Source organism: Anolis carolinensis, chromosome 1, assembly GCF_035594765.1.
Source record: "Anolis carolinensis isolate JA03-04 chromosome 1, rAnoCar3.1.pri, whole genome shotgun sequence".
Classification (NCBI taxonomy): Eukaryota; Metazoa; Chordata; class Lepidosauria; order Squamata; family Dactyloidae; genus Anolis; species Anolis carolinensis.
Window position 1 is genome coordinate 96,823,158 of NC_085841.1, and position 16,240 is coordinate 96,839,397.

A 16,240-nucleotide genomic window follows, 5' to 3' on the forward strand; every position below is an offset into this window, starting at 1 on the left:
ACATGTGGATTCAACATGCTTATATAGTGAGTAAATAGAGATTTTGCCTCAGTAGACCTGCTGTAACCTTACACTTTAACCATGCCTATTACGTCCTGTATGGACCAAAACAAAAGCTTTATCTAGCTGTACTGCCTGTTTCCACCCAACCTGCTCCCTGATGACTCAGAATTTTACATCTACAACATGATAAGTCAGGAGAAATATTACAGCATTGTAATATTTGTTATGATTCTTTTATAAAATGAACATAGGAGTGGAATTTTATAACCCAATAAAGCAGCAGGTATGAACCGATGGTCAAATTTCACTACATCTTAAATTAGTTAATTTTAGAATAATATTTATATGCAAAATGTATATGTGCAAATTAGATTGGGAAATGTGATTTGATTTGTACCAATTTGAAACTTCTAAGTCATTTTATAATTGGATTTACAATTTAAATATGAAATATGCAAATTTAACCCAACACAGTTTTTGTTAAGTTTACTTACTTTACTATAGTAAAGTACTACTTTACTATAACAAACTGCTCTGTATGTTTCACAAACTTAAAACTTAAATGTATGTGGGTTTCAGTAACATATTCTTCAGTTTGAGTGGTTAAGAGCACCAATTAACATGAGTGAATTGAAAGTGCAATTTGTAGTCATAATGCTTTATACTTCATGCCTTATTTATTCAAAAATGGGATTTGAACCTGCACTTACTGCTGGCAAATTATATTTTGCTTTGGGTGCAGGAAGATTTTACCACAGTAGGAACTGAGAACAATAGATTCACTGGTTGATTGTGGAGGAAGTGGTTCATCTCCTGCTCATGTTGGATGCTATCTTAATGTATATCTTCTGTATATCATCCAGAATGCTTCCTTAGCCACATATATTTATTGTTATAATCAATTACCCACAAAGCATTTTGACAGTTCTGTTTCAAGATCTTAAGTACAAGGGAATCAGTCTGGAGTGACTTCTGAGTTAATCTAACAAATATATTAAATATATGCTGTACTGCTCAAGATTCTTTTATGTTTCACTGCTGCCAATGAAGCTAATGGGCAAGGGATTGAGTTGGCATGGCACTTGGGAGGCCAAGATCCTAGTCCTCATTGTGCCATGAATCTTACATTCGTGCGGCCTGCCCTGTTATATTGTTCTTTGGATTTTGTGTTGTACTGTATATGATTCTTTATTGTATTGTTGTAATTGTATTATGATATGTTGTTTTTATATTGTGTTATATTGTATTTTTCCCGGGCATGGCCCCATGTAAGCCGCCCCGAGTCCCCATTGGGGAGATGGTGGCGGGGTATAAATAAAGTTTTATTATTATTATTATTATTATTACAGGTTGACCTTCAGCCAGTTATTCTCACTCAGCTTAACATGCCTCACAGAGGCTGATAGGAACAGGGTATGTCACCTTGAGCTCACTGGATAAAAAATAGATAGAAACAGAAGGAATAAAGGAAAAATACTTTTAACCTTTATGATACATTTTATTATATCTGGAGTCCTTTAAAAGTATGCATGAGATTCATGAATGGCTTTTTTCTTTTACCTTTTGTTGCTCCATGTGCACATGCTTCTGCTTAATTCTGGGAACTGAAAACCAACTTCTGACAGCTTGTGGTATCTGCATGAATGCATGCTTATCTTCTTACTTGGATGATTTTTTTTCTAAAAGTGCTGACCAAATGTCTCCTCTATCTGATATTTATGTACCTGGGGAATCTAGGACACCATTCTTGCTTTTGAAAACAGTTGAGCCATGCACTCAACAGACAGCTTGAAAAAAGCCCTTTCCCATGAAATCAAAGTATTCAACATACACTTCCACATTTCAGTGGCTGAAATTCTGGTAGGCAAACTGTAGTCCTCCAGGTGATGTGTTCTCACAATTCCTAGCATTTTTTATCATGCTAAGACTGTTGTTGGACTGCATTTCTAACTAGCAGGAGGATTGCAATTTGATGGTTAACTTCAGCTGTCAGTCCTAAATAGAGCAAACCCATTGAATAAATGGAACTTACCAAAGGCTTTGACTGAACAGCTTCTATTGATTCAGAGAATGTGTTTTAATTGAGACTACCACTTGGAATTCAGGCAATCTATGCCTTATTTATTTATTTATTTATTTATTTATTTATTTATTTATTTCATGTTCAATCTTTTCTCCAAAATGGGATTTAAGGTCAATTCCTAATTTTCTTACAATGCAGTCAAGCATTTGAAACACACTTGCCCAACATATGGCCTACAGACTACATGCTCCCCAAAAAGTTTCAGGCAAATTGCTGACTCCAGTATTTGTCTCTGCTCCCATCCATGTGAAAATTATTTTATGACAACCCTGCCCTCCTCTCACATGCAGATTTGTGGAGAAGGGGAAAGAGGGAGAGCATGAGCCTGAGCTTCGAATAATAGAATTGGCGGGGTTCCCAAGGACCATCCAGGCAACACCTTGCTCATGCCAGAACTGTTTGTTTGGTAACAGTCAACCAGTGTTTACCTTTGCATCTGCTCCCAATCCTTTCTCTTCATAATATCCTATGATTGGTCTCTACTTCCTCTCATGCCTAAATTTGTCTAGGTCTATTTGTAGTGCTTCAGCATGACATTTTGGTCAAAAGCTGTGGCCAATGCTTAGTAGAATTTAATTCCTGTTTTTATGAAAGTGGAAAGCAAATAGTCAATGTCCTTTCAAAATAATCAGCTGGATGCTGGTAAGGCTTGCTTCAATTCTCTTGGCAATTTACAGTAAATAGTAAATGTAAATGCAATATCAAACGTATTTGTACAAACTACATATATTATTTTGATCTGTCTTTAACCATTCAGAGATCTATTGGTTTTAATTTAATTATATTCAGACCTAGTTTCATTTCATTTTTATTCAAATTTGTGTTTAAAATGTTCAATATCCATTCTATGCAACTAATAACACGCGCGCGCACACACACACACACACACATGTGTTATTAGTATTTATTTTTGCAGTTAATTGGATCAATACTCATCAAAAGGCTGTGGAAATATTCCCTCTAGTGTATGAAATATTGATGTATTATGAAGCTTGTCACGACCCAGGCTGCAGAGCACCAATAACCATACACAGGGGCCAGAATCTATCTAATATCTTTATTGAAGGAATATATAAAGTTAATAAAAACAAGTGTAGAAAATAGTCCAGAATTAGACCTTTCAGGAAAGGTCAGAATTAGTCCAAAAAAGCAATGTCCAATAAGAAATATTAAGGTCCAAAGTTGTAATCCAATAACCGAAACACTCACTTTGCCAAGCAAAGTGAGGGGAGATGACAAGGTCCTTTAGTCCATGAAACTTGAGCGAGGCTAGGAAATAACTTGATACTTGAAACAAGGCTTGAACGTGGAACAAGGTAACTAAGAACAAGAACAAGGTCCGTGGAATAACTTGATAAAATCCGTGGAACAAGGCAAGGATTGATCCTGGGAAACAAGGCAAAGTCCGTAGATAAACAAAGGCTGGGAAGCAAGGCGAAGGCTGGATAGCAAGGCAAGGCTTGAGCAGGAGCGAGGCTTGAATCGGAGCGCGCTGTCCAGACACAACTCGCTCCGTAGGCTGACGAATTGACTCCGCGAAGTTACTACGCGGGTAAAACACCTAAATAGAGTCTAACTTTCCCGCCGAAGCAGTTCTCTGGGAATCAGAACCGAAAGCTAAACTCTGAGACCAGATGTGAGACTCCCCAAAGATTCTCACGAGAAGCAGTCTTAATTGGCCACATTCTTAGCTGCAATCCTCGCACTCCTGCGCGAAGCTGATTCCAAACTTCTCTGTTGTTTACAAAACTCCCGGCGCAAGAACACGGGAGAAGTAGGCTCTGGGCTTGTTTGACATACTTCTGGGAGACAACTTTCTTGCAGGTGCAAGGTTCCCAGATCTGCCTGGGAAAGATCTGGCTGAGAGGAATCCAGTTCAGACTGGGAAGGTAAAAAACCCAAGTTTTCATCTTCATCAGGAATTACAATGTCCTGAGCAGGACTACAAGGCCCATGGGTCATCACACTATCCCCCTCCTCAAGGCCCCTCCCAAACTGGGGCCCTCTCCCCGAGGCGCGAGGTCGCGGTTTGGTGGGATAGGTCTGATGAAAGCGACGGGTTAGATCAGGAGCATGGACTGTGGAGGCGTCTTCCCAAGAGCGTTCCTCAGGGCCAAAACCCACCCAGTCAATGAGATATTGTAGGCGGCGGCGGTGAAAGCGAGAATCCAAAATGTCCTCAACCTCGAACTCCTCCTCCCCATTCATCAAAACAGGAGGGGGGGCCGGTTGGTCTGTATCAGGTCGCACACCATCCGCCGGAAGGAGCAGGGAACGGTGAAACACTGGGTGAATGCGCATTGAACGCGGAAGTTGGAGTTTGAAAGTCACGGGGTTTAATTGCGCCACCACTGGATAGGGGCCAATGAAACGGGCATCTAACTTCCGGCAAGGGCGGTGGGAGGGCAGAAAGCGAGTGGACAGGAAAACCCGATCTCCTACCTTGATTTCGAGGCCCGGCTGGCGATGTTTGTCAGCGTGGCGTTTATAGTCCTCCTTGGCTTGGTCCAGTTGCTGGAGCAAAAGTTGTTGCACCGCTGTGAGTTCCTGCAGCCAATCCTCTGCTGCGGGAACTTCTGAAGTTTCAATGACAGGGGGGAAGAAACGTGGATGGAAGCCGTAGTTTGCAAAGAACGGCGTTTCTTTTGTAGAAGCTTGAACTCCATTGTTGTAGGCAAACTCAGACAGTGGTAACAGAGAAGCCCAATTGTCCTGTTGGTAGTTTACATAACAGCGAAGATACTGCTCCAAAGTGGCATTGGTGCGCTCCGTTTGCCCATCTGTTTGGGGATGATGAGCTGAAGATAAGCGAGAGTCTATGCCCAATAGTTTTTGTAGTGCCTTCCAAAAACGAGAGGTGAATTGAGATCCACGGTCTGTGACTAAACTCTTGGGCAATCCATGTAGTCTGAAAACATGTTGAAGAAATAGATCCGCAGTTTCTTTGGCCGTGGGGAGGCCTTCGCAGGGAATGAAATGGGCTAACTTGGTGAAAAGGTCCACCACCACTAAGATCGTGGTGAATCCACAGGAAGGTGGTAGGTCAGTGATGAAATCCGCGGAAATTATTTCCCATGGGCGAGATGGGGTAGGAAGGGGGTGTAAAAGCCCTGAGGGCTTCTCCCTTCGTATCTTGGAGCGCTGGCATACTGGGCAGGTGTTGACATATTTTTCCACATCCTTGCGGATCTTGGGCCACCAAAAATCCCTTAGGATCAAATGCATAGTTTTAAATAGTCCGAAGTGTCCTGCTGGTTTGCAGTCATGACACAGACGAAGCGCTTTTTCCCTGCCCGGTCCGGGTGGGATATAAACATGATTTCTATAGCAGAGCAGCCCATCTTTAAGCGAAAAGGGAAAATGCAGACCTTGGCGAAGTTGGTCCTGCGCCCAGGCATCTGCTTGCTGACTAGCCCTGATTTCTTGAGCACAGATGGGTCCTGGAGTAGGGGAAGTTGAACCAATGGGAATGGATTTGGTGTTCCCCACCGTGAGCGTGGCAAAGTTCTCGGGTTGTAGCAGTTGGGATTCAAAGGTCTCCTTGCGTCCTGCAGCGTATTCCGGTTTACGTGACAGGGCGTCTGCTTGCTTGGTTTGGGCTGGGGTCACATAATGGATCTGGAAGTTGAATCGTTCAAAGAATAAAGCCCAACGTTGCTGCCTCTGATTTAGTTTGCGGGCAGTTCTTAGATGTTCTAGATTACGATGATCAGTGTGGACTTCAATGGGAAATTTGGCCCCTTCTAGCCAATGTCTCCAAGTTTCAAAGGCTGCCTTTATGGCCAGTAGTTCTTTTTCCCAAATGGTGTAATTCCTCTCTGTTGTGGTTAGTTGACGAGAATAAAAGGCACAGGGATGGAGGTGATCTCCCACCGGTTGTAAGAGTACAGCCCCAATTGCCACATCAGAGGCGTCCGCTTGCACCACAAAAGGGGTTCCAGGATTTGGGTGCTGTAGAATTGGCTGGGAGGTGAATAGTTTCTTTAGTTGCTGGAACCCTTTCTCTGCTTGATCAGTCCAGCGGAAAGGCTGCTTTCCACGGATGCAGCTAGTGATGGGGTCGGACCAGCGGGCAAAATCTGGAATGAACTTGCGGTAATAGTTCGCGAACCCCAAGAAACGCTGCACCTCTTTCTTGTTAGTTGGCGCCCGCCATTCCAATACTGTTGAAACCTTGGCTGGATCCATGGAAAGCCCTAGAGGCGAGATGCGGTAACCAAGGAAATCTACCTCTTGTAGATCAAAGGCGCATTTTTCCAGCTTGGCATAAAGTCCATGATCCCGCAATCGTTGTAACACCATTTTGACGTGGTTCTCATGTTCTGATTGTGATCTAGAAAACACCAAAAAATCGTCCAGGTAGATTATCAAGAACCTGTCTAGATAGTCCTGAAAAATGTCATTGACAAAATGCTGGAACGTTGCGGGGGCTCCGCATAAACCGAAATTCATAACTCGGGACTCAAATAATCCGAATTTGGTCTGGAAGGCGGTCTTCCACTCGTCCCCTTCCCTGATGCGAACTAAGTTGTAAGCCCCCCGAAGATCCAGCTTGGTGTAAACCTTGGCTCCTCGAAGCCGATCCAGTAGATCCGAGATTAAGGGCAGGGGATAGCTGTTCCGCTTGGTGATATTGTTCAATGCTCTGTAGTCCACCACCAAGCGTAGTTCCCCTGACTTCTTCTTCACAAACATCACTGGGGAGGCGGCTGGGGATTGAGAGGGTCTGATGAATCCCTTGCGAAGGTTTGTCTCTAGGAATTCCCTGAGAGCTTCTTGCTCTGGTTCAGTCAGGGAGTAGAGATGCCCTCGCGGGATCGGGGCCCCCTCCACCAAGTCAATGGCACAGTCATAAGGTCTATGTGGGGGTAATTTTTCGGCTTCTTTCTCATTGAATACATCCCAATACTCGGAGTACTTCTTTGGCAAGGTGATGATGGGCTCGGTGTCTGTGGCATGGCATACCTTGGCTACGAGGCAATGGTTTTGGCAGTACGGTGAAGCAAACTGCAGTTCTCTGTTGGACCAGGAGATGTTAGGGTCGTGGAGAGTCAGCCATGGAATTCCCAAAATCACAGGGAAATGGGGGACCTCGGTAACAAAGAAGGAAATCTCTTCCATATGTTCCCTTATCCACATCCTGGTGGGTTCCGACCACTGACTTACGGGGCCCGTCTTGAGGGGGCGGCCGTCTATGGCTTGCACCACACGGGCATTCTTGAAATCATGATATTGTAATCCCAGAGAGTCGGCATACTCTCTATCGATGAAATTGTTGGTAGCTCCAGAGTCTATCATGGCGTGGATCATGACGGGTCCCCTTTTTGCTGACCATAATGTGACCACGAGAAGGAACAGGACCCCGGTTGGCGGCTCTTGGATGGATTTTTTGACCGGGTTGGCGAGCCTCTCTACACCCGGTCGTTGGCTTCCCCCGCCGGCTGTGTGCCAGTCGGCTCAGACGCCTTCGTCTCCGTGGAGGACGCCGCCGCAAGACGGGCGGCAGGCTTCCCTTTGGCTGGGCACTCTCTGGCGAAGTGGCCCCCGTTCCCGCAGTACCAGCAGAGGTTTAAGCGTTGACGACGGGCCTTCTCGGCGGCATCTAGTCTGGGACGCACATTGCCCAACTGCATCGGCACCTCCTCGCCTCCTCTGGGGTATGGGGTTGGCGGTGGGGGTCTCCACACCGGACGTGGCTGAACGCTGGCGGGAGCGGGGGGTTTTGCCCCGGCTCTACTGCCCTGGCCTCGAACCCACTGTTTCCTGTTGGCAATCATGACTTCAGCCCGTAAACATTGATCAATGAGTGCCTCGAGGGTCTGGGGAGGATCCACCTTGGAGATTTCTTCCAGCATTTCAATGTTGAGACCCTCCCGGAATTGTCCCCTGAGGGCTACATCGTTCCAGCCGGTGTTGTGGGCCAGTACTCGGAACTCGGCTATATACTGAGACATAGGTCTGTCTCCTTGGAAAAGGCGACGGAGTTTGTGACCGGCTGCCTCCAAATTGTCCTCGATTCCCCAAGTCTCCTTGAGGTGGTCCAAGAAGTGTTGCGCTGATCTTAGGTGTGGAGAGGCTTGGTCGTACAGTGCCGTCGCCCAGCTGGCCGCTGGCCCGTCTAGAAGACTGTAAACCCATGCCACTTTGATGTCTTCTTGGGGAAACTCGGCAGCACGGGCCTCTAGATAAGCTTGACATTGGCGACGGAAGACATGAACCTTAGAAGCTTCTCCAGTAAACTTGGTTGGCAACGCCATGGCCGGAAGACGAATTCCGCGTTCCTTCAAACCCCTTATTTCTCCATCCTGTGCATTGAGCTTATCACGGATTCGGTCCACCTCATCCTTGTCGATGGTGTAGGTAATCGGCTGGCCGCTCGGCCCAGGTACGACTCCGGTAGACATTCTGGCCGAGGTTAATTGGTGCTTAGGGTGGCGGAGTCAAACTGTCACGACCCAGGCTGCAGAGCACCAATAACCATACACAGGGGCCAGAATCTATCTAATATCTTTATTGAAGGAATATATAAAGTTAATAAAAACAAGTGTAGAAAATAGTCCAGAATTAGACCTTTCAGGAAAGGTCAGAATTAGTCCAAAAAAGCAATGTCCAATAAGAAATATTAAGGTCCAAAGTTGTAATCCAATAACCGAAACACTCACTTTGCCAAGCAAAGTGAGGGGAGATGACAAGGTCCTTTAGTCCATGAAACTTGAGCGAGGCTAGGAAATAACTTGATACTTGAAACAAGGCTTGAACGTGGAACAAGGTAACTAAGAACAAGAACAAGGTCCGTGGAATAACTTGATAAAATCCGTGGAACAAGGCAAGGATTGATCCTGGGAAACAAGGCAAAGTCCGTAGATAAACAAAGGCTGGGAAGCAAGGCGAAGGCTGGATAGCAAGGCAAGGCTTGAGCAGGAGCGAGGCTTGAATCGGAGCGCGCTGTCCAGACACAACTCGCTCCGTAGGCTGACGAATTGACTCCGCGAAGTTACTACGCGGGTAAAACACCTAAATAGAGTCTAACTTTCCCGCCGAAGCAGTTCTCTGGGAATCAGAACCGAAAGCTAAACTCTGAGACCAGATGTGAGACTCCCCAAAGATTCTCACGAGAAGCAGTCTTAATTGGCCACATTCTTAGCTGCAATCCTCGCACTCCTGCGCGAAGCTGATTCCAAACTTCTCTGTTGTTTACAAAACTCCCGGCGCAAGAACACGGGAGAAGTAGGCTCTGGGCTTGTTTGACATACTTCTGGGAGACAACTTTCTTGCAGGTGCAAGGTTCCCAGATCTGCCTGGGAAAGATCTGGCTGAGAGGAATCCAGTTCAGACTGGGAAGGTAAAAAACCCAAGTTTTCATCTTCATCAGGAATTACAATGTCCTGAGCAGGACTACAAGGCCCATGGGTCATCACAAAGCTGTAGTAAAACATTTATTGTGTGATATGGAAGGAAACAATTTATCTGTTTAATAAAAAAATAGTATAGGAACAATATTTCTAGGAATATTGAAGGGTGAAGTGTTGTACTATTAAGTAGCCCACAAGATAAATCCACATTTACTCCAGTCCATTTTCTCTCAGATTGCTTAGAAACTAGTCTTTGATCCTGCTACTGCTGAAATAAAAGGCCAAATGATTAGTCAACTCTACATCCTTTACATTTTAGAACCTTACAGAGGGAGGCATAAGATTTCTAATTAAGCTGGTGGGAATTTTCATAAATGCAATGCAATCTCATGAATATCTTTAACATTTTTATTAAAGCATCACTGTTGGGTCCATAGTAGTAGTGTGCATTTGTGTTTGTGTATTTCAAATTATGCCAGCAGTATTTGTAAGTCTAGCTGACTCCTCATGTTGATAACACTTTTTCACAGCATATTTCTGTATTCTGGCATCAGCTCTGAAGTTGGATTTTGGTACTGCTGGTATTCGTTGACATATAAGGGAGATGGGATGGAAAAATGCCTTGTGAGAGTGGATGAAGTCCTAGGAGAATAGCCTAGAGATCATGCCACATTATACAAATATAGCACTATGGTTCAACTTTACCATGGCAACCTCCTGTGCAACTCTTGGATTTATTGTTTAGGAAGGATTATTGAGAATTCTCAGCCAGAAGGCTCTTGTGACTCATCAAAGTACAAACCCCCAATTCCATAGGTTGGGCCCCTGGCAGTTAATGTGGAATCATCAAGCTATAAGTGTGCAGTTTGAAAGGGGTCTGGGAAATCCTCTCAGGCCCTATGAAAGGGGAGTGGGAGACAGCTGTCAAAGAGGAGGTGGAGGAGGTGGAGGAGGTGGAGGAGGTGGATGCAGCTCCACTTGACCTAATGCCCTGAACATCCCTCCCTGGCAATAGCACCAGGTGCTAATCCCTCCCCCTCCCCGCTGGCTATAGTTGGGATGTGGAACCATGGAGAGAGGGGGCAAGGGAGTGGATTCAGCAGGTGGGAAGTGGATTCACCACCTCTCATTCCGGCACAGCAGCCTAACATGCCGTTGCCTGTCTTGCTCTCCCTTCCCTCCCACCTCCTTGCCCTGTGTGTTTTTCTAGGGAAGGGGAGGAGTAAGTGGTCACTGCTTCCCTTTCCTGGCCTGGTCGGTAACCCATCCAGACCCGAAAGGGGCCACCAGGGCACAGTAGCACTCTACCCCACCAGCAGCTGCAGTGGATGGATGAAAGAGGCACCCTAATATACAGACAGGGGTAACTGGGGTGTGTGTCTTGAAATGAACAGTGAGTAACTGCCTTATTGATGGTGTTACCCAGTGCAGTCTGCCTCCTCCCATATTCACTAGTAATGCCACTGTGTTTACATGATTTCTAATTAAAGTAAATAGTGCTGGCACAGGTGATGGTGATGGTGCTGTTCTCCTAAGTCTGGGAAGCTTCCAAAATCTGACTTTCCCCAGAAACTTGGCAAACATACTGCTTTTGAGGTACAGGAGAACATTGTATTTCACTCCTTGACTGTGAAGATTACAATGAAATGCGAAGTAATAAGGATGTTCTGTTCCAAGGTATAATGAGCTGCAACAATGTGGCTCAGAGGTGATAAAGAAGTGAATCATTATGGCTTGGGTCATGAGTTAGAGGGATTGCTGCAGACAACTAATGTTGAAAATTACCTCAGTGTTTCTAATCATTGTTTCCTTTCTAGCATCTAGGAGTGAAACCAATAAAATATCCCTAAAGCTTTAGTTATAAAATGAACAATAGCCTTTATGGGGTGTTTTGGTTGTGGAGAGGGACAGAGCAACAGCAATAGTTATCTTTTTGTTATTAACTTATGAAAAGTAATAATACAGAACCCACATTTGTCTTTGTCATTTTTCACCTCCATTAATTTTTTAAGTGGTGCTCCATATGACTAGGCAAAAAGAAAAGAAAAGAAAGCATATGTAGTTATTAACACACAAAACTGCGGGATATGCAAGAAGTGATAAATGCAGAATAATTGTCTTTTGTGGCTGTTCTCATTTCAGGTTCAATGGATCCGAAGGACTTCCTGAGGGAAGCACAGATAATGAAAAATTTGAGACACGCAAAACTGATACAACTCTATGCAGTTTGCACTCTAGAGGATCCTATTTATATTATTACTGAACTGATGAGACATGGAAGTCTGCTAGAATATCTCCAAAGTGAGTAGGAGAGATTTCAGTTTGCAATGTTATATGAAGGCTAAAGTCAGAAATTGTGATTACAATTCTCAGGATCCTCAGACAAATCATCATCGATGATCCCTTGTGTCTGAGTATGACTGCCTTCCAAATGTAGGGTCTTCGCAGTGGGTCCATAGGCGACTGTAAAGACCTATTCTTGATCAACATGTTCTTTAACAGTCAGGACATTGATTTCCAGATGGAAGGCAGTCCCGGTCAGGGTTGGCCTGACGTGCCTTCCTCTTAACACATTTCTCCCTTTTGCCTTCTATTCATGCCTCTTCCACAGCACTGCTGGTAACAGCTGACCTCCACTTAGAATGCTTGATGACCAGGGCTTCTCATCTGTTGCAGCCTTCTTAGCCATTGTAACATGTACCATGTTATCTTTGGTCTGCTTCGCCATTAAGGTCTTCAGATTCTGCTTTGTCTGGTTTCTCCCCTGTGGCCCAGCTGCCCAGAGAGTCCCCTTGGGAGCACATGACTCTGACGGTTTCGCCTGCAGGTTCATTGGAACATGTGCACCCCCTCATCACAACAAGGTGACAGTCAATCGAGGGGGTTAGAGTAGCATAGCCATGATCATGCATGGCCATGATCAGACTACAATGGCCATGATCATAGCATAGTAAATGTGGTACCCATTAAACCAAGAGAAGACAGCTCAGTAAATTTTGGACAGGAAGGGAGCAGTGATCAGTCAGAGAGCCCAAAATGGCCTTGTTGCTTCTATACATACAGGAATCATTGGGGAATGTAAGAGACAGTAGTGTATCAAGTAGAAGTTGGGCAACAACCAGTCCCACACTATCACATGTTCTAGCAGAGAAATAAGACAAGCTTAGTCTTCTTTGTAAAAACATGACATACTTTGCTTTCAACTTCAAAAAAATTTCAGAACATCACATGGTGAGAGGGTTGGTAACATGTCCAAAAATGGAGGCATGAAAACTGTAGACTAATAAAATGGGACTCAGTTTAGCTAATGTAGGGAAGAGTATTTGTGTGTCTAAGGCCCCTTCTACACTGCCATATAATCCAGATTATCAGTGCAGATAATCCACATTATCTGCTTTGAACTTATTATCTGAGTCTACACTTCCATATAACCCAGTTCAATGCAGATAATCTGGATTTTATATGGTAGTGTAGAAAGGGCCTAAGAGCAGCAAACAGAAAAGAATCAGAATACATGTTGTGCCTACACTCTTAGAGATATATGAAAATAGTGAACTGAGTAGGATGCTAAGGTAAATATGTTTAACAATAATATGTAAAATGCATGCATATTTAAGTGTACATTGATTGGTTTTTAAACATTTAAACATTGGTTTTAAAACATTGGTTTTAAAATAGCTAGCAGGAAATAATCTGTATGAAGAATCATTTGGAATTTTCACTTTGTTGACTATTCACATTTTAATCGATCTGCTTATGCATTTTATCACAATAACCATTCAGGATAATTCAGTGTGGAAAGCAATGGCCAATTTGCTGTTTCCATTTTATATCTTGTGTATGTTTTTATTTTCTTTCAATTGTCATAACAAAGCACCCTATAAAATGGTTTAGGTTTAGCCTAGTGGAAGGTCATCAAGAAAACTGCATAGCTAAGCTGAGTTTTGAACCCAGGTCTTCCTGAGTTTTGAACTACATGTCTCATTTTCCCTCTATTGTTCATTCTGGTTTGAGCAATCATTCTGTTTTATCTTGAAAATTTCACTAGCATCACATTAAGCCGTCATTACAATTAGAAGAGGCAAGGAAAGGAGCAGACATTCTAGCTGCTATGTATGCATTTTTTCAGGTACTGAGTCCTCATGAATAATATAGTTTGAAGATCAGTTAAGCAGTATTGTGAAACTCAGTATGTTACTACCCCTCTGTTTTTGTTTCATCAGTGAGCAAGCATTACCAGTCATGAAAAATGAGAGTTTAGGAAGATGTAGTCCCAAATTATAGCCTACTGGTTTTAGGCAGACTTAGGCCTTGACATCTCTTATTTTAGCTATCAAGGATGTATTCTGTTGTTTGCATTATATCAGAGATGTGCACACAGTCACTGCCTTCAAAAATACTGATTTATGAATACAGTCTTTGGGAAATAGTGGTGGTGGCCTTGCAAATTACATAAGTGTAGTTCAGTCAGCAACAAAATGAGCAGCAAAAACAAAGTGATGAATAAACATGCTTTGGAGGAGTTGTTGCCATTGCAAACCTTTGCAGGTCTACTTGGAAGTAGGCAGCTAAGTATTGAATGCCTATAAGAAGACTTCCTCTCAGCTAAATTGCATAAGATTGCAAACGGTGACTCCTCTCTTTCCAAATCCTAAACTCAGAAAGCACAACTCTCTCTGGTGTGTAGTATTGTATTATTGGACTGCAGCATTTTCATTTGCATTGGCAAAGCTATTTTTAATACAATTCCGCACTTAAGATCTGATTTAAATCAGGGATCCCTTTCTCTGTTTTTCAGGGAGGGGGACACACACACACTGAATCAACTTTTAGCTCTTACAGCAGTAGCTTGGATTTCTTCCATCCATCCACCCACCAATTCCAGAAACTCCTCCACTGCTTTCACCATACATAAGCAATACACGAAAAGCAAATTTCGGTGCTGGGTAAGGAAAGTAGCAACTCTAAGGTGAAGGTGTAACAGCTGCTGCTCCAGTCTAAGATCTACTACCCCAAAACATTTCCCTTACCTATTACTCATTCCCCTCTCTATCTCTCCCGGCTATTTTCATTCACTACAGTGTTAAATACAAACTGTCACTCAAACAGCCTCATTGCCCCCAGTTTGAGCCTGAATAGTGGGAAAGCCAAAAGCAAAAGACCACAATTTAGCAACAAGATGAATCTCACATTTTAAAAAGACATATTGGAAACAGGATGCAATCTCAGGATGCTCCAGGAGTTTCAATCTGTGTTTTAAAATGCATCAAACTAGTTGGTACATCATAGGATAATATGGGAATTGAAACACAATTTGTCATACAGTAGAGTCTCACTTATCCAACGTTCTGGATTATCCAACACATTTTTGTAGTCAATATTTTTAATATATCATGATATTTTGGTGCTAAATTTGTAAATACAGTAATTACAACATAACCTTACTGCGTATTAAACTACTTTTTCTATCAAATTTTTATGTAACATGATGTTTTGGCGCTTAATTTGTAAAATCATAACCTAATTTGATGTTTAATAGGCTTTTCCTTAATCTCTCCTTATTATCCAACATATTCGCTTATCCAACGTTCTGCCGGCCCGTTTACGTTGGATAAGTGAGACTCTACTGTAGTTTTTTACACTTCTCCAAACATTCTTTACTTTTTTTGTTTGCTTATAGCTTGTGTAAAGCACAAAATATCCTAAAAACCCTGGAACCCATTTGATCTTGGTAAGCTAAGCAGGGTCAGTCCTGGTTAGTATTTTAATAGGAGACCACCAATGAATGCCATGCCCTATATGCTGGCACTGGCAAAACCACCTCTCAGAATTCTTTACCTAAGAAAACCTGTAAAATTTATGGGGATCACCATAAGTCAAGAAGAGACTTGGAAGGCACATGCGCATGTACAAAATCAATATATTTATACACTAGCTATGCCCAGTCATACGTTGCTGTGGCGAAGTATGGTGGTATGGGAAATAAAGTATTGAGGAATTGGTGGTAGTTAAGGTAAAGGGTAAAGGTTTTCCCCTGACATTAAGTCCAGTTGCGTCTGACTCTAGGGGTTGGTGCTTATCTCCATTTCTAAGCCGTAGAGCTGGCGTTGTTCGTAGACACCTCCAAGGTTATGTGGCCACTGGCATGACTGCATGGAGCGCCATTACCTTCCCACCGGAGCAGTACCTATTGATCTACTCACATTTGCATGTTTTCGAACTTCTGGGTTGGCAGAAGCTGGGGCTAACAGTGGCGGCTCACTCTGCTCCCCCAATTCGAACCTGCGACCTTTTGGTTCGCAAGTTCAGCAGCTCAGTGCTTTAATACACTGCGCCACCAGGGGATATTATTTCCTAAAGCTTGTTAATATACAATATTTCTGATTGTTCTTTTTTTTGTCTGTTGGAGGCAAGTATGAATGCTGCAATTAGCCAAAATGATTAGCATGTAATGGCCTTTCATCTTTAAAGCCTGACTGCTTTCTCCCTGGGTGAATTTTTGGTTGGGAAGTGTTAGCTGGCCCTGACTGTTTCCTGTCTGGAATTCCCTTGTTTTCAGAGTGTTGTTCTTTACAATATTTTATGTGCTTCTACTGTCTGTGTAGATGAAGAAGTACCCATATGCAGTGCTTGAGCGCACACACTAAAAAACAAAAGATTGTGGCCCTCAGAAAACAGAGGATTTGCCAGACTTTGGTGATGGGAATACTTTGTTGGGAGGTGTTAGCTGGCCCTGATTGTTTCCTGCATGGAATTCCCCTGTTTTCAGAGTGTTGTTCTTTATTTAGTGTTCTGATTTTAG

General features: G+C 43.4%; 1 protein-coding gene across 1 annotated transcript in view; it reads left to right on the plus strand.

Moving 5' to 3' along the window:
• Window positions 1-16,240, plus strand: part of frk (fyn related Src family tyrosine kinase) — a 62,626-nt gene that overhangs the window by 37,860 nt on the left and 8,526 nt on the right. Inside the window, exon 5 of the mRNA XM_003215578.4 lies at window positions 11,581-11,739. Coding sequence (XP_003215626.2) covers window positions 11,581-11,739 — 159 coding nt within the window. The remainder of the gene's footprint in view (window positions 1-11,580; window positions 11,740-16,240) is intronic.